We start from the raw sequence: 21031 nt of genomic DNA, 5'->3' as shown, positions 1-21031 counted from the left end.
ACAACAGAATGACTGAAACAGCAAAGAATATGGGTGTCGCATCGGTCTAAGCCAAAGAGCAGATGTCTTCCTCATTTAAAGGCAGAGGAGAAACCTGTGTTGGCCCAGAAACAAACATCTTCTAAGCTTAATGAAGTGTCTTAATGTAAAGAAGAGTGATCCAACTATCTTCCCAAATGAATACTCAGTGTTATTATTGCTAAAGGTGGTTCTACAAACTGCTGAGTCCTGGGATGTATTTAGTTTTGGCACAAAAGGGGTTACCTCTTTGGTGTTTTTTTTTGTTTTAATATCTAACTAGAGCGGATTATCTGCTGTGTTCTTGTCAGTTTTTCAAATAAAACTGAAGAATTAAAAAGAAAAATATTTCCCTTCTTTACAATGAGTCTAGTTTTCTGTGAACCTGCGTTTCGTGGAGGTGTCTGGGGGGTCTTGGACCCAGGTTGATCTTCTCCTTGGGCTGTTTCCAGCTCTCTGGCGCTGTTGAAGAAGTCATTGGTGTCTCTGGGCTGAATCTCCTGCAGGATCTTCTGCAGACCTCCAGACGTCTCTGTGAAAACACACGTCACATTACCACCACGGTCATGACCCTCTCCGCGTTCCCCCCCCCCCTGCGACTCTGAGCTTACCGGAGTCAGAATCCATGGGGATGAGTCCCTCTGGGGACGAGCTCTGGACCACTGGGGAGACCACGTCAGACATCCTGTAGCACACAGCAATCAGCTCCGACACCAGGCCTCTCCACTGCTCCGTCTGACTCAAACATCTCAGGACAAAGACGCACAAATCAGTTTAAAGTGGGAGGAGAAGAAGGACGTGCTCAGAGGAGATCATCGGGTGCGCTCACTCGGTGTTTAGATGCTGCAGGACGGCGGTGATGCAGTGCGCTCTGCCGTAGAGCGGAAACGAAGCGGCCGCCTGCAGCAGAGACGACTCGGCTCCGGATAGTTCTGCCTGCAGACGGCGCAGCAGGAACTGGACCACTGAGAGGAGACGCAGACAACCCGTCAACACCAGCGATTGACACCAAGACCAGCTCAGACTTCAGCTCAGGGACTTTACCAGCCAGCGTGTTGAGCTCTAGGACGAGAGTCTCCGGGGTCTGAGGCACCGGGGGACGGATCTGGAGGTCCAGGCCTTGATCCTGGGCACATCGCAGCAGAACCGGGATCAGCTCCCGCTGCTGGAGCAGCAGGTGGAGGAGATGGGCGGCTGTAACGCTGTCGTAGGGTTTGGTGCTGGTGCTGAGGTCCAGAGAAGCCTGAAGGAGACATCGCATCGCCTCTGGCTCCTGGAAACACAAACACGTCAGCGCTGCTACCCACAGGTTTATCGCCAGGTCCAACTGCAACTGGAAATGTAGTTTTAGGAACCAGAGCGCAGTGGTCCTCCTCGCACCGTCCTAAAATCTCAAGACTTTGTTTTGCAGGGTTCTCTACGTTGATTTAAAAATAATAAATAGCTAAGTTCACCAGGAATTTATGTCTGATATCTCCAACTTTGGCAGGCTTTACTAACCTGACTCTAGCCAGATTGATATCGCTCCGCCTAGCTTCACTCACATCCATCTGGGACATCTCCCATAGAGAGTGATTTGTCCAGCCAATCAGGATGCAGGGCTGGAGTTTCATAGAGGTGACGTAGAGGAGAAGTGACCGTGACGTGAGACTGATTTGATTCAGACAACAATGGCGGCTCGCATCGAGGAAGCAAGCGTTAACATTGATGCTGCTATTTCTTCCGTGTTGTCCAATCTACCTAATATTGTTTCATTAAAAGAACATCAGAGAACGCCTCTGAAGGCTTTTGTTGGTGGAAACCATGTTTTCGCCCTTCTCCCAACCGGATTTGGCAAGTTTTGTTTTTTCCTGCGTCGCTCTCACAGCGTCACGGGTTAGCTTCGGTGTGAGTGGTTGAAATAGCACGTTGATAAAGATGACAGACAAGTGGCTTATCCAATCATATGCAAGGATTTTTGATAAGGCCAGACCTTCTGAAACGCCATTCCTATGGATCTGTTCCAGATGGATGAGTGGAGCTAGGCGGAGCGAAATCCATCTAGCTAGGGTCAGGTTAAGGCTTTACATGAGTAACCTGGAAAATTCTTGAAAAATACATAAACAAAACAAACACAAAGGGAAAGACCAGAAGAAAAAAGGAACAGAACAATGGGAGGAAGGACAAAATAAAGGAAAGATATCTGGACAAAAGTAATAAAATGTAAGAAGGAAGAAAGAAAATAAGAAAAAAGGAAAGACAGTAAGAACAAGGATGAGAAGAAAGGGCAGAAGGACCTATCATGAAAAATTCACTTCTTGCACATTTTTGTAACTCCATTTGGGTCTTTACCGCTTCTAGAAACAGCCCAAGCACAAAAAAAAAACAATCCAGCTGTTTTTTGTGGGGATAACTAAATGATTTGTTGGTAGTCTGAAGACCAGAGATTGGAGTGGCATTAACCTGAAGTCCAACGGCGGATGGAGGAAGCTGCCTGAGCAACGACGTGGCCAGCTGTTTGACTTCCAGGAAATTGCTGGCCACGCAGTAGAGTACGTTCTGAGCATGTGCGGGAGTCACCACCTCACCGAGGGCGAACACGTCGGGCTCTGGAAAACACGGAGGAAAGGAGGCGGTTAGAGACAGGAGCCCAAAGATTCAGTCACAAAGACACTGTGTTTATAGAATAAATTATAAATAAACTTAATTAGCATTCAGATCTGACGTGAAAGCAGGGGTTCTAGCATTCTGCTGCTCTGGAGCACACAGGTTTGTTTTAACACAGTTAGAAGGGCAGCAATCAACTGTTCAGCTTTTGAGGTGCCATGAGGTCATTTTTCAAACTATTTGCAGGCATCATACCAAGGACACGAGGATTAACCACAAGTGCAGAGCGTTTAGGAGAGGTGCCAAGCTTCAAAGGACAGGACATCCCCGCAGATTCACCCCGAGGTCACACCGCGGCATAAAGCATTATTTCATCAGAGCGCCAATTCCCGCTCTGCAGCTACTAAGGAGGAACGAGGGTTACCAGCAGTGAAGGTGAAGAGCTGAGCCAGCAGATTCAGCAGGTTTAGGGACATGAGGCATTTGGAGAAGGAGGCTCCAGGAAACAAAACCTCCAGCAGGTTCCCACACAGCCAGCGTAGAAACTCCTGCAATCAGGCAAATTCCCCCGAATAAGACCTCGCTCCCTTCAGATTATCACACAGGGACTCTCGGTTCGAGCGGTGCACCTTGTACTGATGCAGGGAGCGCTGGTCTTGGGCTCGGCCCTCCTGGTCTCGCTCTTGGACGAGTCTCTTCTGCAGCAGCTGGCTGCTGTCCTTCACCCTGCAGAGCAACTGTGAAGCACGGGGAGTTATCAGAGCTGCCAGCGGCGGGAGCTACACCACTGTCAGCTCAGGGCCTGACCTTCTTCAGCAGGCTGACGGTCTGCTGCCTGACGCCGGGCGACTGGCTGTTCAGGTTGGGAGGGAGGAAATGGCGGATGAGATCCATCTCCTGCAGGGTCAGGACCTCCGTGCTGCGGTGGCTCTCACACACCAAACCCAGAGCGTCCATCCTCACCTGCAGGCAGAAGGTTAACCATAGGCATTTTGTTACATTACAAAACACAAACCTCTGCGCATTTTTAGTGGGACTTTTCATAAAAAACAGGGTGGTGCATAATTGTGAAGTAGTAGAAGAAGAAAGGATAAACACAAACATTTTTAAATGATTTAAATCGTAACAGTTGCAGCATGCATTTAAATTCAGTCCCTCTGAGTCAATAAATTGCCACATGTGCGTCTCTTTCAGCTTTCTTCTTCACAAAACCATTTAAGCTCAGACTGGAGTCAACATCGAAGATTCGTTTCCACACCCAGACACAGATTCTCCATATAATTTACCATATTTTTCAGACCATAAGGCACACCAGATTATAAAGTGAATTAAATATTCTCCCCAAGTGTGTAATATCACTCCCACCTTTCACGTCCACAGCTCTCTATCCGTCTCTGTCAGGAGGACAGAGTAGCTGGACTACACTGCCCTGTTTCTAACATAAGGCCAAAATAAATGTAACTTTTATATTGATTTAACTTACTAGGTTTATTGTTGCTAGCGAGTACTTTACATGAATGCTCTTCTAGTTTAGACATTACAGTCAGGCAGTCTTTTAGACAGCTCAGGGGTCCTATCAGGTAGTGACAGTGTTGTACAGAGTCGTACTTACACGTTATAACAGATTTATGAGCGCATTGTAGCACATAAAATCAGTCAGTAAACACAACTTTAATCATATATAAGGCGCACCATCAATTTTTGAGAAGATTTAAGGACCTTATAGTCCAAAAAATACAGTAGATTGTAACTTTAAGTCTAGTCAAGGATTTACTTTGCTTATTCGTTACAATCAAACAAAATAAGTTGTAGTTTTTAGAAAACTTGGACAAAATTACTTTAGATCAGAAACCCCCGAGGATTTACCTAGTTTATTTCTTATTATGAATAGAAACAATCAAGAACTGTGATTTTATGCTTTCCGTATGTTTGTTAATGTGTAAATAGAAACAATTAAGCTTTGAATGTTAGAGATGAAGCTTGTTACAGTGAAACTAAAGAAGTCTAGTCAAGCATGTACTTAGCTTATTCCTTTGTTAATGTAATGTTTTTCTTTTCTTATGTGATATTTCCCTCTGTAATGTTTTTCTGTTCATGTACAGCACTTTGAATCGTCGTGTTACTGAAAAGTGCTGTTTAAATAGACCAGTCTTAAACACTATGATGCTTCAAACTGAACCGTTGTGTCTGTAGCTGTAGGTTTAGGGTCGTTGACCTGCTGGAAGGTGAACCGCTGCCACAGAACATCTGCATTTACCATGAGATTAAATGATGCATAGTTGACTAACTTAAAAAAATTACATTTTCTGAATGTTTTTTACAGGTATTAGAGTAAAAGGGACTGAACGCCATGCAAACCCCACTTTTTAGATTTGTATCTGTAAAAAGAATTAAATCAATGTATTTTACTTCCTCTTCCCAGTTTTGCACTAATAACTTTGTGTTGTTTAATTAAATAGAATCCTCCCCTCAAACATATTGGGGGTTCGAGGGTTGGAACCTGGAAAAAGGGACAGACCTGTGAGAACATGGAGAACTCACCTGGTCATGTTTGTGGATAAGTGCACTTTGCAACAAGGGGAGCGGGATCAATCCCCCCCACAGACCCTCCCCTGAGGATGTGGCGACCCCCTGAGCTCTGGCTGCCCGCAGGCAGGTCATCAAGGCTCCCAGAGCTCCTCTGCTGGATGAAGAACCTCATGAGAAAAAGGGGGAAAAGCTGAAAAATTCAGTTTTTGACGCAAAAACTCACAAACATGTGAAAACCCAGAGCTGTGAAGGTTTGGTACCTGTCCTGCAGGGCGGGGAATCCTGCAGGGCCTGCACCATGTGCGCCAGACTGGAGGGGCTGCATCGCAGCAGCTTGGGCAGGAAGTAGTCCAGTATGTAGGTGGTCTGGTCCGGCCTGCTGTCACACAGGACGTGCAGCAGAGGGTCCACCCACGTGCGGTGCCAACGCTCTACCCAGCCCTCCGTCTCCTCGGGGGCTCCTCCTCCCGCCAGCTGGGCCCTGTGGCTGACGAACAGCCTCTCCAGCAGGTCGCTGGCGTAAGGAGCCAGGCTCTGATCGCCCATCAGGTCCAGGAGACGCGACGGCAGCTGGGGCTGGATGCTCAGCAGGCGCTCCGCCCCGTGGAGCTCCACCAGGCAGCCCAGGGCGCCGTACTTCCCCCTCATGTGCCACTCCAAGCCCAGCAGGCTGTGGGTGAGCTCTGCGACGTACGGGTCCTCCGCCGGGTCGGAGGCGGCCGTCGGCATCGTGTGCCGGTGCAGGAGGAGGAGGTTGTGGAACAGGGAGCGGGTTTGGTGGCGGACGCCGTCCAGAGGGTGCTCCCAGTGGGAGTAGATGTGCTCCAGCAGGTGGCGCTGCAGCTCGGAGCCTCCGCGGAGCGCCGCCCGGAGGCCGGGGGGGCAGAGGTGCTTCTCCTCCTGCAGGCAGTCCAGGGCGGCGCCGCTCCACAGGGTCAAGACCCGAGCCACCACCATGGCTGTACTGGACTCCTTTACGCTGCGGGGGAAAGAGAAGAAAAAAAAATTTTCAGTCAGAAGAAAGCAAAACTTTCAATAAAGTGATCAGTACCGAGTGGGGAACCAGAACTACCTGGCATCCAGGTCCAGCAGCGTCTCCGGCACCAACAGCAGCAGCTCCTCCCACCGAGGCCCAGGCAGGGAGGCCTTCCAGCTCAGCATGGCCAGAGCGCCGTGGCACAGGTACAGAGAGACGCCCGGAGGCCGCCGGCCCGCGCACAGACCCTCACACCTCTGCCGGAGCCACCGAGGGGCCGATTCCAAACCCTGGACCGAGCCACGCAGCAAACTGCACACCTGGTGTCCGCAGAAACAGCAAAACACAGCGTCACACACACGCAAACACCAAACCAGCTCCCTGAATTACTCCAGCACCCTCCCCCAAGAATTGATCGCAATTAAGGATTTCAGTGGTTAGCTCCTGGTTGGAGTTTAGTTTCTTCAGAACATGAATAAAACACACAACCGTGGAAAAAAAAAACCCAACAACAACATACACCCTGTTTCAGATCAGTTCTTTCAGTCCTTTTCTGCAAATATCTCTAGAGGTCTCACCACAGCCTGTCAGTAAGGCCGGGTTCTGGCCTTTGACTAGACCATCCTAACACCTTTGCTCTTCATTAGAGACTAGATTTTCTGCTGCGTTTGGGATGGTTGTCCTGTACAGGGTTCCTACAGCATAAGGCAAGTTAAATTCAAGACTTTTTAAGACTTTTTAATGCCACTTGAAATAAAAAGTTAAGACCAACTTCACGATAAACAAGATAAACCTGGTTGCGACAACTTCACCCAAATGTTTATTTTAACATAAACCATTACTTTCTGGCCCAGTAGACATGTTTAAAATTTTGAAAAACATTCCATATAGGAAGAAAGCTAAAAAACACACAAATTACAGATATATTTTTAACAACTACTGAACTGAATTCACAAACTTTGTTTTGTTCCCTACTAAAATAAACTATAAATCAGTGCCAACTCTTTTTCATAGCTATGGTCCGGCCGCAACAGTTTTTATTGGTTCCGCTATCGGGACGGAACCAATAATGGTTAAATTGAACCGTTCGGTAAATTTAAAAAATATATAATTGTGTCAATTATTTTACTGTTTGGTAGGGATTACAAAAATAAAATCCTATTTATGACCTGGTAACAATTTTAAGACCTAAGAAAGACTGATTTAAGACATTTCAATGCCAATTAAGGCCTTAGTTTTATATTACAGAATTCAATGACTTATAAGACTTTTTAAGGATCCACAGGAACCCTGCTGTAGGTGGTCCGGTTAAGGCCATTCATGGTCGTCTCTAAGGTGCCCAGGTCCCAAATCCTCACCCTTCACAGCTGGCATAATGTGTTGGAACTGAAATCCTGTGTTTGCTTTTCTCCAACAAGGCACTACGAGGAACGGCCAAACATGTTTGGTCCCTTTCGTCAAAAAGACGTTGCTCCAGATTATGACTTGTCAAATCTGAGTTGTGCTGCCATATTCTTCTGTAGGAAGGACAGACTTTCTCCTGGCAATTAGCAGGCCACTCCTCAATTAGTATTTTTCTAATTGTCCTGTACATATTTTCATAGACTCTGATTTAACTGTACAACCTGTTACGGGTCGAATTTTCTACTTTGTTTTCAGAGCGACTGTAAGAACTAGACGGTCGATAACTGACCACAGCGGCGACTTCGTCTCCAGAGCCCATGGCGGACCTGACGAGCAGCACCACGGCCATGCCTGCTGTGCTCTGAACCGCCTGGATGAACTCTTCTGCAAGCGGAGAGATGAACGGATGAGGCAAAAACCGGGGAACTCAAACAAAAAGTTCACAGTAGGGTGATGGCTTCCCACCGTCTGTGAGGATGTGCGTGTAGCAGCTCAGGAGGCCGCCCAGCGCGTCCTGCTGGGCCGGCAGCGCGTCGCCGAGGCCGTCCGGGCATCTCTGCAGCACCAGCATGGAGGTTTTCACCGCGGCCAGGCAGGACTGCATCAGCTGGGCCTGAGCGATGTGGCGGCCTGCGAGACCCCTGAGAAACCAGCAGGGGGAGAGAGAGGCGTGCGAATGAATGCCTTGGTGATTTATATCAACTGTTCTGTTTCTAGGATGGAGGAATTTTAGAAATACAAGTAGAGACTATTAAAAAATAAATAAATAGTTTGCAGCATAACTTTTCATTTTTCAGGATTTTCTCTAATCCAGTCCGTTAATAAATGATGCTAAAGGTTCTGGAACGTCTTTAAGCTAGACCCGGCATCGACCTATTAAAGTCTGAGTGCAGCTCAGTCATGTTTGTTTGAACTGGATGCGAAGCTATTGCAGTAAAGCCAGCTGATCAAAAAAAAAGACGCCCTCCGTTTGCAAAGCGGACCCCTCCAAGCTTTGCTAGACCTCCCAGCCGTCCACAGACATGGAAAAAGTCTGCGCTGTCTGGTCACAACGACGAGAAGTATGCTTGGAGGAGTCAATGCAGCGCTTCCGATCCCAACACCTGTTAAGCATGGTGGTGGCAACATCAGGCTAGGGGCTGGTTTCATGCCGCTGGTTCTGGTGCATTACACAAAGTGGAAGGAATACAGAACGAGGATTTCCCTCAAATCCTTCCACTTTGCCCCAGATCAACAGCTAGGCTGTGAAAGCGTGGGACACAGCTGGGAGCTCCAACACGACCATGATCCCAAACACTTTAACCACTCTGAACCAACAGAATTGGTTCAGAGTGGATAAAGGAAGCCAACATTAAGCTTCTGGAATTTTTTCTAATTGTGGGCCTTAAAAGTCACTTTTTACGGCAGGAAATCAACTATACATTAAGTATACTACAACAAAAAGTCAAATGTCTACCCAGGATTATCTAAAGGTAGTTCACACCGAACAGGAACCCGGCCTGCCATTGGCTGCTTGACATTTTGCATCAAGCTCACAAACAATTCACACGGACAACCAGCTCGCTACACCGCGTAATCAAGGAGAAGCCGCTCCCAACTTCCCGCGTCGGGGGATGGATCACCCTCCGGGTCACCAGCTACAGGCGCTCTATCCCTGCTGCAGAAGCCCTGTCCGTCTGTCTCCGGTCAGTAAATCAATCGGTGCTCAACAGAAACGTATCTTTTATTTTGAATGAAGAGACCCTTCGTCTCCACTGCGCTGTTTCTCCCTACGTCATGAACAGATCCAGTCCCTGATCGCTTAACCAGACACGAATTGAAAGAAAGGTTCCGCTTGTTGAAGCTTCGCTCTAGTCGTGCGTACGCCGCGCCTATTCAGTCTCTTTTCACTCCATTAGCCCAATTCACATCGCTTAAAATGCATCGATCGCATCTCCGACCCTTAATTCGCTCCTAATCGCGCCTTTACACAGGAACAACATGTAAATCACTCGCTCCACGCACCTTGTTAGGTGTGAACTTACCTTCAGCAGCTTGACGATAGCTTCCAAAATGAGGGGTCAAGGTGCAGCTTTGTAAGAGACGTTTATCCAAATATTAGAGGAGATGTACGCTTATATTTTACCACTTAAGTTATTACATTTCAAGGTAGTTGCACGTTTTTATTTAAAAAAAAACTAACTACACACTAGTACCAGCTCCACACCATGACGCTGCCACTACCATGCCTGATAGTTTGTGCAGATTTCTAATTTACACCCTGCGTGGATAAGAGAAAAAACAACATTTAATAAAAATTGGTGCTGCCGATTCTTGTTCTTAAAGCCCCTGCTGTTGCTTAAAAGACGAGTTTTAATTATTTATTAAAGGCCCAAAGGTAATGAGAGTCATGCCCATGATGAGCGCATCTGATTGAATATAATGAGCTGAATCACACCCTGTCGTTCGAGTGCAGATCAGATCACAGGTTTAAACATCTCTGCAGAAACATGAAACAGAGTTCGTCTTCTTACCGGTTCTGGTGAAGGTATTCATGTAGAACCTTGCAGATGAACTTTAACACTATAAAAAAAAAACAAGAGAGGCTCTGATGAAGTACAGAAGGAAAAGATAAAACTCTTGAAAGTGAGTTGAAGTAACGTGGATTCAAACCTTGAAGCTGCAGCTCGTTAATGCATCTCTCGCCTGAAAAAAAAAAAATTAATCAACTTGTTAATCAACTGATTTATTGAACGAAAGCTAAATCTTTCTCGTCGACACCCACCGAGCGGGAAGCCGTCCAGGCAGGCGGAGATGGTGTCGATGACGCGTGGATGCTGTTCTGGACCAGGACTGGACAGACAGTCGGACAAACAGGCGGACAGGCGGTCCACAGCCCGGCCCTGAAGCCCCTCAGGCACTGAACCCAAGGCGCTGAGGAGAGCAGCAGCACACACAGACGTCTCACATTCGACGTTGAACTCATCTTTTTCTTCACATAGTTTGGATTATTGCCCACAGTGGCTTGCAAAAGTAACCCTCGTGAGTCAGAATCACATTTGGCTGCAACAGCAGCTGCAAGTCTATTGGGGTTCGTCTCTACCAGCCGAGCACCTCCAGAGGTTTATGGTTCTGGCAGAAAGAAAGCATCCGTGAAGGTCAGTTTTCTTGCCCCAGATTCTAAACTGGATTCAGGTCCGGATTTTGACCGGGTCACTCCATCACACATACATGCTTTAATCTAATGAATTTCTAATGAATCCAATGAATTTCTCCATTGTGAGATCAATAAAGACCATCTTATCTTATCTTAAACCGTTTCATCGTAGCTCTGGTTGTGTGTTTAGGGCTGTCATCCCATTGAGGGGCCTGCCCAGTACTTGGGTTTTTCACAGCCTCCAACAGGTTTTATTCCAGGACTTATCTAGTCTCTGGTGACGAGAAGCCTCCCCACAGCATGATGAACATGTTTAGACAGTGGAAAGCTGATGTTCAAGGACATGTGCAGTGTTCTTTTCATTTTCTCGTGATAAACAGATCTTTGCATCTGGGCAAACACGTTTCCAGTTTAGTCTCATCTGACCAGAGCACCTTCCTCCGCAGGCTTCTTGCCTTGTGGGGAACTGCAAACAAGACGTTGGTCAGCTTTTTAAAAATGATTTCCCTCTTAACTTCCCATAAAGGCCAGATTTGTGGAGTTCATGACAAACAGTCGACCTGTTTTTAGATACTCCCGCCTGAGCCGTGAACCTAAGCAGCTCCTCCAGAGCTACCAAGGCCTTGTGGCTGCTCCTCCTTGCCTTGTCTGTCAGGTTTATCTAGACAGGCAAATCTTGAGTTTCACAATTGTGCCACACTCTTTACAGTTTAAGATGATGATGGAACTTCAAAGCTTTGGTTATTGCTTCATAATCTATCCCTCCTTTAAAGTTCCCCACAACTTTCTCCCTCAGAGACTGAATGCAAAATTTAATTTGCGAAAAACGCAGGAAACGGTTTTGCTTCCGCCTCACATTAGCGCTTCAGGGGGTGTGAATACTTTCCCAAGGCAACATAATCAGCTTGTTTTCATGCGGGAAATAAAAAGCAGATTCTACCTGGCGACGGCCCGTCTCAGGGGGTTCTTCGCCCGCACAGAGGTGTAGACCAGCGCTAGGGCGTTCAGACAGGCATCCAGCGCGCCGCCAGCTTGTTCCTCACTCAGAGCCTCCAACTGGGACCCGGCCTGATGGTGCACGGACACAAACGCATCACAACCTGCAAGTGCGTACGCTTAAAACCAGCCGAGAGCACCGTATCCTGTCCTGAACACACCTTTTTGATCAGCTGGATCTGCTGCACGGGATCAGTCAGCTCTAGGCAGGACTGCAGGGTCTGGGCCAGCTGTTTGACTCCATCTGCTCCTCCATCTACAGAGAGGGACGCTTGGGAGGGGAAGAGAGGAGGACAGGTGGGTATTTTTATTTATTTTTTTCAGGAAAGCGGGAGCCTTCTCATGGTAGGAGACGTACCTATAAGCTTGCATAGCTTCTCCTCATCCAATGCCACCGCTTCCACTTTAGTAGTTTTCTTCTTCACCACCATGGCTTAGCCTCTGCTGCCTACAAGATGTTGTCACGTAGCCAGACGGCCTTAAAGCATGCTGTTAGACGTGGTATATTATTATACATATCGCATAAATACTCATAAAGAAGCGCAAACAGGTGAATGCATACACAGAAAAGGGCTCAAACTTCTAAACCAAGTCTTGTTGCTAGTATTAGCCAACTTTATTAAGCAGGCTAGCTAACACCTAAATAAATAGCGGATATAAGAAAAGCAAACAAAAGCAATTAAAGCACCAAGAGAAGCTCAATAAGAGTACACACTTATTAAATGTGTTGTGTTGAAATAATTAAAAAGAGATACCTCCGTTGTGCATGTGGTCTACAGCCCTTCTGCTTCAGCCGGTGTACCCGGATATAAATAAAACAACATCCGGTAAAAATTTCACAATAAAAGAGCTCCAAACAGCCTGTCCAACAGAAACGCTAAATTGATGCAGTTTGCTGACATCTCTAGCGGAAAGTATGTATAATATATTATTGTTTTGTTCAAGGAAGGCAGACAAACGTTCCTTTATCAATTTCGCCCGACGTTTTCAGTGCGTCTCACAAAGACGTGAGCAGTCACGTCCGTTTTCCTATTTTTACTTCGAATTCTGGCACCACAAAAGCTACTCCTATCTTCCCATTTATCTTTGACGCATCTGTATAAATTTGAATATATTTGTAATATTTGTTTATATGTATCTGTACTGAATATTTATCTACCGTGTATGATTTATCTTGTTTCTTTTCTATTATTGATATGTCTACATTTGCTTCTGGTAAAATCCATGGCGGTATTATTGACATTGGTGTTTGACTTATTTCTAAACTATCAATCTTGAGTTATTTTATTTTATTTCCAATATTCCATCCAAAACTCCTCATTTCTTTCTTTTCTTTTTCCCAACATGGACCTAAAATTTCCCGAGTTGGATGATCAATTTTATTGCTTTGTAAATTTAACCAGTAATTTATTTCTAGTTTTGTTCTTCTTAAATCTAATGGCATTTCTCCCATTTCTACTTCTATTGCAGCTGTTGGTGTGGTTTTAAATGCTCCAGTACATATTCTTATTGCCTGATGTTGAATTATGTCTAATTTATTCAGAAGTGTTTTAGCTGCTGGACCGTAAACTATGCACCCAAAGTCTATGTTACATCTTATCATTCCATTATAAATCTGCTTCATTGATTTTCTATCTGCTCCCCAGTCACTGCCAGCCAAGCATCTTAAAATATTTAAGATTTTCTTACACTTATCAACCACTTCTTGAATATGTATATTCCAGTTTAGTTTTTCATCAAACCATATTCCTAAAAAATTTTATACACTTTACTTGTTCTAATTCTTGATTATATAATTTAAATTTTATTTCCTTGTTTATTTCTCCCTATTTTCTTCCAGTAACTAGGGAATATGTGCGCTACAGCATCGAATAACGAGGATTTTCTCACGTTCGGGGGGGGGGCTTAAAACTTTTAAAATGTCTAATGCCATATACGTTTATGTTATGTTCTAAAACTATCAAGTACTGAGAAAGTCATGTGCTGAAATATTTTTGCATTTTATTTATTTAAATATATATATATATATATATATATATATATATATATATATATATATATATATATATATATATATATATAAAACATTTATAAATATATAAATAACAATATACAAAAACATATATTTACATATATGTATACATATATACTTATACACATACTTATATAAACATATATATTTAATATGAATAACATGTAAAATATTTCAGCACCTAATTTCCTAGTAGTTGATAGTGTTAGTACATCCACTCACTGTAGAATTACCTATAAAACGTTTTTACACAGCCAGAAAACTGCTTGTTGTTGCAACCAAATTCTATGGCATTCTGTGAGAGTAGGGAGTAGCAAGATGGCGGCCAGTGACTTCAGTTTTTCGGCAAACTCAGCACTCCAGTGGTCACGTCACGTCACGTTGCTAGGCAGTTGCTTAGGACGCAGCCAGTATCGTCAACAACGTGCGCCGAAAACCATGTTCATAAAAATCAACATTGCAGTTCTATGCATTTTGCTGACATCTCTCGCAAAACGTACGCATAATATATTTATAATCTTTGTTCAAAGAAGGTAGAAGACGTTTAATTTCTTTATTGAATGTCAACGTTTCTGTGTCAGACTGTAAATGTTTGATCTTTGTATTATTTCTGCTCTAGTCATCTGATATAACAGAGTTTGACAAGGAGATAGACAGGATTCGGAGGAGACCAGGGCTGGGGGCTGACAGGGTGGCAGGCTGTGGCCTAGCCTGGGGTGTGACTACTTTGTCTCTGCACTGGTTGTCAATAAAGTGCTGGAACCTGATGTAAGCACCAGTTCCTTTAATTCAATAAGTTACTGGAGAATCAGTTATCTTTATTTACGACAACACCCACACATCTTAATAATGGAAATCAGATGTGAGAACCATTTCCATGTCCAAGTGTGTATAAAATCAAGCACTAGGCAAGGCAAGGTAAGGCAAATTTATTTATATAGCACATTTCAGTACAAAGACAATGCAAAGTGCTTTACGTGATTAAAATATAGAACATAAAACAGAATAAAAGCATCATAAACCCACTGAAACAGTAAATGGTTGAGACCAGTAACAAACATTAAATTGTTGTAGTAAGGTCTGCAGTTGTGATAAATGCTTGTGGGTCATTACACAAACTGGTCCGCATGTATTAAGCTTTAGTAGGATTCATTTAATGACACAAAAATAAATACACAGTTGAAAAAAATTCTTAAATATTAAATATATTAAATTAAATCTTAGAATCCAATACTTCACTTAATTGGAAAATACATTTTCATAATATGTTGAAATTAGTTCAGATGTGAGATTGCTGATTTATCTTCAGCTAAATGATAAAGACAAAAAATCCAAGAAAAACGTGGAAGAGACCAAGTCTAAAGCTTGATGCATCACTGGTGGTGGATGTAGTTGTTGATGTTGTTGTACGGGTTGGTGTGGCTGTAGTGGTTGTGGTGGTTGTGGGGGTTGGTGTGGCTGTAGTGGTTGTGGTTTTGGTGGTGGGTGTGGCTTTAGTGGTTGAAGCAGACGGTGCAGCTGGAGTGGTTGTGGTGGTGGATGTGGCAGGAGTGGATGTAGTTGTTGTTGTTGTTGTACGGGTTGGTGTGGCTGTAGTGGTTGTGGTGGTGGGTGTGGCTTTAGTGGTTGAAGCAGATGCTGTAGCTGTACTGGATGTAGGGACTGGTGCGGCTGGAGTGGTTGTGGTGGTGGGTGGGGCAAGAGTGGATGTAGTGGTCAGGGAGACTGTACTGGTTGTGGTTGTGGTGGTTGCGGCAGCTGTGGTGGATGTAGTGATAGATGTGGCTGTAGTGGTTATGCCAGTTGTTGTGGATGTAGTGAATGGGGCAGCTGTTGCGGTTGTTGTGGTTGGAGAGACTGTTGTGGTTGGTATAGTGGATGGAGCAGCTGATGTGGATGTAGTGGTTGGTGTGGCTGTAGTGGTTGTGGTGGTGGGTGTGGCTTTAGTGGTTGAAGCAGATGGTCCAGCTGGACTGGATGTAGGGATTGGTGCGGCTGGAGTGGTTGTGGTGGTGGGTGGGGCAAGAGTGGATGGAGTGGTCAGGGAGGTTGTTGTGGTTGTGGCAGCTGTGGTGGATGTAGTGATAGATGTGGCTGTAGTGGTTGTGCCAATTGTTGTGGATGTAATCAATGGGGCAGCTGTTGTGGTTGTAGTGGTTGGTGTGGGTGTAGTGGCTTGAGCTGCTGTTGTGGATGTGGCGGTAGGAGCAGCTGTTGTGGCTGTAGTGGTTTCAGCAGCTGATGTGGATGTAGTTGTTGGTGTGGCTGTAGTGGTTGGAGCAGCTGTTGTGGAGATAGTTGTTGGTGTGGCTGTAGTGGTTGGAGCAGCTGTTGTGGATGTAGTTGTTGGTGTGGCTGTAGTGGTTGGAGCAGCTGTTGTGGATGTAGTTGTTGGTGTGGCTGTAGTGGTTGGAGCAGCTGTTGTGGATGTAGTCGTTGGTGTGGCTGTAGTGGTTGGAGCAGCTGTTGTGGATGTAGTCGTTGGTGTGGCTGTAGTGGTTGGAGCAGCTGTTGTGGAAGTAGTGGTTGGAGCAGCTGTTGTAGAAGTACTGGTTGGAGCAGCTGTTGTAGAAGTAGTGGTTGGAGCAGCTGTAATGGAAGTAGTGGTTTGAGCAGCTGATGTGGATGTAGTTGTTGGTGTGGCTGTAGTGGTTGGAGAGGCTGTTGTGGATGTAGTTGTTGGTGTGGCTGTAGTGCTTGGAGCAGCTGTTGTGGAAGTAGTGGTTGGAGCAGCTGTAGTGGAAGTAGTGGTTTGAGCAGCTGATGTGGATGTAGTTGTTGGTGTGGCTGTAGTGCTTGGAGCGGCTGTTGTGGAAATAGTGGTTGGAGCAGCTGTTGTAGAAGTAGTGGTTGGAGCAGCTGTAGTGGAAGTAGTGGTTTGAGCAGCTGATGTGGATGTAGTTGTTGGTATGGCTGTAGTGGTTGGAGCAGCTGTTGTGGATGAAGTCGTTGGTGTGGCTGTAGTGGTTGGAGCCGCTGTTGTGGATGTAGTTGTTGGTGTGGCTGTAGTGGTTGGAGCAGCTGTTGTGGATGTAGTTGTTGGTGTGGCTGTAGTGGTTGGAGCAGCTGTCGTGGATGTAGTTGTTGGTGTGGCTGTAGTGGTTGGAGCAGCTGTTGTGGATGTAGTCGGTGTGGCTGTAGTGGTTGGTTCAGCTGTTGTGGATGTAGTCGTTGGTGTGGCTGTAGTGGTTTGAGCAGCTGTCGTGGATGTAGTTGTTGGTGTGGCTGTAGTGGTTGGAGCAGCTGTTGTGGATGTAGTCGTTGGTGTGGCTGTAGTGGTTGGAGCAGCTGTCGTGGATGTAGTTGTTGGTGTGGCTGTAGTGGTTGGAGCAGTTGTCGTGGATGTAGTTGTTGGTGTGGCTGTAGTGGTTGGAGCAGCTGTTGTGGATGTTGTTGGTGTGGCTGTAGTGGTTGGAGCAGCTGTTGTGGATGTAGTCATGGGTGTGGCTGTAGTGGTTGGAGCAGCTGTTGTGGATGTAGTCGTTGGTGTGGCTGTAGTGGTTGGAGCAGCTGTTGTGGATGTGGTCGTTGATGTGGCTGTAGTGGTTGGAGCAGCTGTTGTTGATGTAGTTGTTGGGGTGGCTGTAGTGGTTGGAGCAGCTGTCGTGGATGTAGTCGTTGGTGTGGCTGTAGTGGTTGGAGCAGCTGTCGTGGATGTAGTTGTTGGTGTGGCTGTAGTGGTTGGAGCAGCTGTTGTGGATGTAGTCGTTGGTGTGGCTGTAGTGGTTGGAGCAGCTGTTGTGGATGTAGTCGTTGGTGTGGCTGTAGTGGTTGGTTCAGCTGTTGTTGATGTAGTTGTTGGGGTGGCTGTAGTGGTTGGAGCAGCTGTCGTGGATGTAGTCGTTGGTGTGGCTGTAGTGGTTGGAGCAGCTGTCGTGGATGTAGTTGTTGGTGTGGCTGTAGTGGTTGGAGCAGCTGTTGTGGATGTAGTCGTTGGTGTGGCTGTAGTGGTTGGAGCAGCTGTCGTGGATGTAGTCGTTGGTGTGGCTGTAGTGGTTGGTTCAGCTGTTGTGGATGTAGTCGTTGGTGTGGCTGTAGTGGTTTGAGCAGCTGTCGTGGATGTAGTTGTTGGTGTGGCTGTAGTGGTTGGAGCAGCTGTTGTGGATGTAGTCGTTGGTGTGGCTGTAGTGGTTGGAGCAGCTGTCGTGGATGTAGTTGTTGGTGTGGCTGTAGTGGTTGGAGCAGCTGTCGTGGATGTAGTTGTTGGTGTGGCTGTAGTGGTTGGAGCAGTTGTCGTGGATGTAGTTGTTGGTGTGGCTGTAGTGGTTGGAGCAGCTGTTGTGGATGTTGTTGGTGTGGCTGTAGTGGTTGGAGCAGCTGTTGTGGATGTAGTCATGGGTGTGGCTGTAGTGGTTGGAGCAGCTGTTGTGGATGTAGTCGTTGGTGTGGCTGTAGTGGTTGGAGCAGCTGTTGTGGATGTGGTCGTTGATGTGGCTGTAGTGGTTGGAGCAGCTGTTGTTGATGTAGTTGTTGGGGTGGCTGTAGTGGTTGGAGCAGCTGTCGTGGATGTAGTCGTTGGTGTGGCTGTAGTGGTTGGAGCAGCTGTCGTGGATGTAGTTGTTGGTGTGGCTGTAGTGGTTGGAGCAGCTGTTGTGGATGTAGTCGTTGGTGTGGCTGTAGTGGTTGGAGCAGCTGTTGTGGATGTAGTGGTTGGAGCAGCTGTAGTGGAAGTAGTGGTTTGAGCAGCTGATGTGGATGTAGTTGTTGGTGTGGCTGTAGTGCTTGGAGCGGCTGTTGTGGAAATAGTGGTTGGAGCAGCTGTTGTAGAAGTAGTGGTTGGAGCAGCTGTAGTGGAAGTAGTGGTTTGAGCAGCTGATGTGGATGTAGTTGTTGGTATGGCTGTAGTGGTTGGAGCAGCTGTTGTGGATGAAGTCGTTGGTGTGGCTGTAGTGGTTGGAGCCGCTGTTGTGGATGTAGTTGTTGGTGTGGCTGTAGTGGTTGGAGCAGCTGTTGTGGATGTAGTTGTTGGTGTGGCTGTAGTGGTTGGAGCAGCTGTCGTGGATGTAGTTGTTGGTGTGGCTGTAGTGGTTGGAGCAGCTGTTGTGGATGTAGTCGGTGTGGCTGTAGTGGTTGGTTCAGCTGTTGTGGATGTAGTCGTTGGTGTGGCTGTAGTGGTTTGAGCAGCTGTCGTGGATGTAGTTGTTGGTGTGGCTGTAGTGGTTGGAGCAGCTGTTGTGGATGTAGTCGTTGGTGTGGCTGTAGTGGTTGGAGCAGCTGTCGTGGATGTAGTTGTTGGTGTGGCTGTAGTGGTTGGAGCAGTTGTCGTGGATGTAGTTGTTGGTGTGGCTGTAGTGGTTGGAGCAGCTGTTGTGGATGTTGTTGGTGTGGCTGTAGTGGTTGGAGCAGCTGTTGTGGATGTAGTCATGGGTGTGGCTGTAGTGGTTGGAGCAGCTGTTGTGGATGTAGTCGTTGGTGTGGCTGTAGTGGTTGGAGCAGCTGTTGTGGATGTGGTCGTTGATGTGGCTGTAGTGGTTGGAGCAGCTGTTGTTGATGTAGTTGTTGGGGTGGCTGTAGTGGTTGGAGCAGCTGTCGTGGATGTAGTCGTTGGTGTGGCTGTAGTGGTTGGAGCAGCTGTCGTGGATGTAGTTGTTGGTGTGGCTGTAGTGGTTGGAGCAGCTGTTGTGGATGTAGTCGTTGGTGTGGCTGTAGTGGTTGGAGCAGCTGTTGTGGATGTAGTTGTTGGGGTGGCTGTAGTGGTTGGAGCAGCTGTCGTGGATGTAGTCGTTGGTGTGGCTGTAGTGGTTGGAGCAGCTGTCGTGGATGTAGTCGTTGGTGTGGCTGTAGTGGTTGGTTCAGCTGTTGTGGATGTAGTCGTTGGTGTGGCTGTAGTGGTTTGAGCAGCTGTCGTGGATGTAGTTGTTGGTGTGGCTGTAGTGGTTGGAGCAGCTGTTGTGGATGTAGTCGTTGGTGTGGCTGTAGTGGTTGGAGCAGCTGTCGTGGATGTAGTTGTTGGTGTGGCTGTAGTGGTTGGAGCAGCTGTCGTGGATGTAGTTGTTGGTGTGGCTGTAGTGGTTGGAGCAGTTGTCGTGGATGTAGTTGTTGGTGTGGCTGTAGTGGTTGGAGCAGCTGTTGTGGATGTTGTTGGTGTGGCTGTAGTGGTTGGAGCAGCTGTTGTGGATGTAGTCATGGGTGTGGCTGTAGTGGTTGGAGCAGCTGTTGTGGATGTAGTCGTTGGTGTGGCTGTAGTGGTTGGAGCAGCTGTTGTGGATGTGGTCGTTGATGTGGCTGTAGTGGTTGGAGCAGCTGTTGTTGATGTAGTTGTTGGTGTGGCTGTAGTGGTTGGAGCAGCTGTTGTGGATGTAGTGGTTGGTGTGGCTGTAGTGGTTGGAGCAGCTGTTGTGGATGTAGTCGTTGGTGTGGCTGTAGTGGTTGGAGCAGCTGTCGTGGATGTAGTTGTTGGTGTGGCTGTAGTGGTTGGAGCAGCTGTTGTGGATGTAGTCGTTGGTGTGGCTGTAGTGGTTGGAGCAGCTGTTGTGGATGTAGTCATTGGTGTGGCTGTAGTGGTTGGAGCAGCTGTTGTGGATGTAGTGGTTGGTGTGGCTGTAGTGGTTGGAGCAGCTGTTGTGGATGTAGTCGTTGGTGTGGCTGTAGTGGTTGGAACAGCTGTTGTGGATGTAGTGGTTGGTGTGGCTGTAGTGGTTGGAGCAGCTGTTGTGGATGTAGTCGTTGGTGTGGCTGTGGTGGTTGGAGCAGCTGTTGTTGATGTAGTCGTTGGTGTGGCTGTAGTGGTTGGAGCAGCTGTTGTGGAAGTAGTGGTTGGTGTGGCTGTAGTGGTTGGACTAGCTGTTGTGGATGTAGTCGTTGGTGTGGCTGTAGTGGTTGGAGCAGCTGTTGTTGATGTAGTGGTTGGTGTGGCTGTAGTGGTTGGAGCAGCTGTTGTGGAAGTAGTGGTGGGTGTGGCTGTAGTGGTTGGAGCAGCTGTCGTAGATGTAGTCGTTGGTGTGGCTGTAGTGGTTGGTTCAGCTGTTGTGGATGAAGTCGTTGGTGTGGCTGTAGTGGTTGGAGCCGCTGTTGTGGATGTAGTTGTTGGTGTGGCTGTACTGGTTTGAGCAGCTGTCGTGGATGTAGTTGTTGGTGTGGCTGTAGTGGTTGGAGCAGCTGTTGTGGATGTAGTCGTTGGTGTGGCTGTAGTGGTTGGAGCAGCTGTCGTGGATGTAGTTGTTGGTGTGGCTGTAGTGGTTGGAGCAGCTGTCGTGGATGTAGTTGTTGGTGTGGCTGTAGTGGTTGGAGCAGTTGTCGTGGATGTAGTTGTTGGTGTGGCTGTAGTGGTTGGAGCAGCTGTTGTGGATGTTGTTGGTGTGGCTGTAGTGGTTGGAGCAGCTGTTGTGGATGTAGTCATGGGTGTGGCTGTAGT

General features: G+C 46.9%; 1 protein-coding gene across 1 annotated transcript in view; it reads right to left on the bottom strand.

Moving 5' to 3' along the window:
• thada (THADA armadillo repeat containing) overlaps nucleotides 1-12466 on the bottom strand; it is a 136783-nt gene extending 124317 nt beyond the window's left edge. Inside the window, exons 1-20 of the mRNA XM_021316329.2 lie at nucleotides 12401-12466; nucleotides 12004-12134; nucleotides 11807-11916; nucleotides 11590-11717; nucleotides 10278-10426; nucleotides 10166-10198; nucleotides 10027-10075; nucleotides 7979-8154; nucleotides 7803-7897; nucleotides 6206-6429; nucleotides 5394-6112; nucleotides 5146-5300; nucleotides 3412-3567; nucleotides 3234-3341; nucleotides 3029-3152; nucleotides 2461-2606; nucleotides 1063-1291; nucleotides 848-983; nucleotides 630-766; nucleotides 404-550 (exon numbers count right to left, since the gene is read on the bottom strand). Of these exons, the coding sequence (XP_021172004.2) occupies nucleotides 404-550; nucleotides 630-766; nucleotides 848-983; nucleotides 1063-1291; nucleotides 2461-2606; nucleotides 3029-3152; nucleotides 3234-3341; nucleotides 3412-3567; nucleotides 5146-5300; nucleotides 5394-6112; nucleotides 6206-6429; nucleotides 7803-7897; nucleotides 7979-8154; nucleotides 10027-10075; nucleotides 10166-10198; nucleotides 10278-10426; nucleotides 11590-11717; nucleotides 11807-11916; nucleotides 12004-12076 (3094 nt within the window). The 5' untranslated portion in view covers nucleotides 12077-12134; nucleotides 12401-12466. The remainder of the gene's footprint in view (nucleotides 1-403; nucleotides 551-629; nucleotides 767-847; nucleotides 984-1062; nucleotides 1292-2460; nucleotides 2607-3028; nucleotides 3153-3233; nucleotides 3342-3411; nucleotides 3568-5145; nucleotides 5301-5393; nucleotides 6113-6205; nucleotides 6430-7802; nucleotides 7898-7978; nucleotides 8155-10026; nucleotides 10076-10165; nucleotides 10199-10277; nucleotides 10427-11589; nucleotides 11718-11806; nucleotides 11917-12003; nucleotides 12135-12400) is intronic.
• Nucleotides 12467-21031: the final 8565 nt, after the last annotated feature.

The sequence above is a fragment of the Fundulus heteroclitus genome, chromosome 22 (assembly GCF_011125445.2).
Source record: "Fundulus heteroclitus isolate FHET01 chromosome 22, MU-UCD_Fhet_4.1, whole genome shotgun sequence".
NCBI lineage: Eukaryota > Metazoa > Chordata > Actinopteri > Cyprinodontiformes > Fundulidae > Fundulus > Fundulus heteroclitus.
The sequence above is the reverse complement of the archived record's forward strand: the minus strand, read 5'-3'. Positions and strand labels throughout refer to the sequence as shown.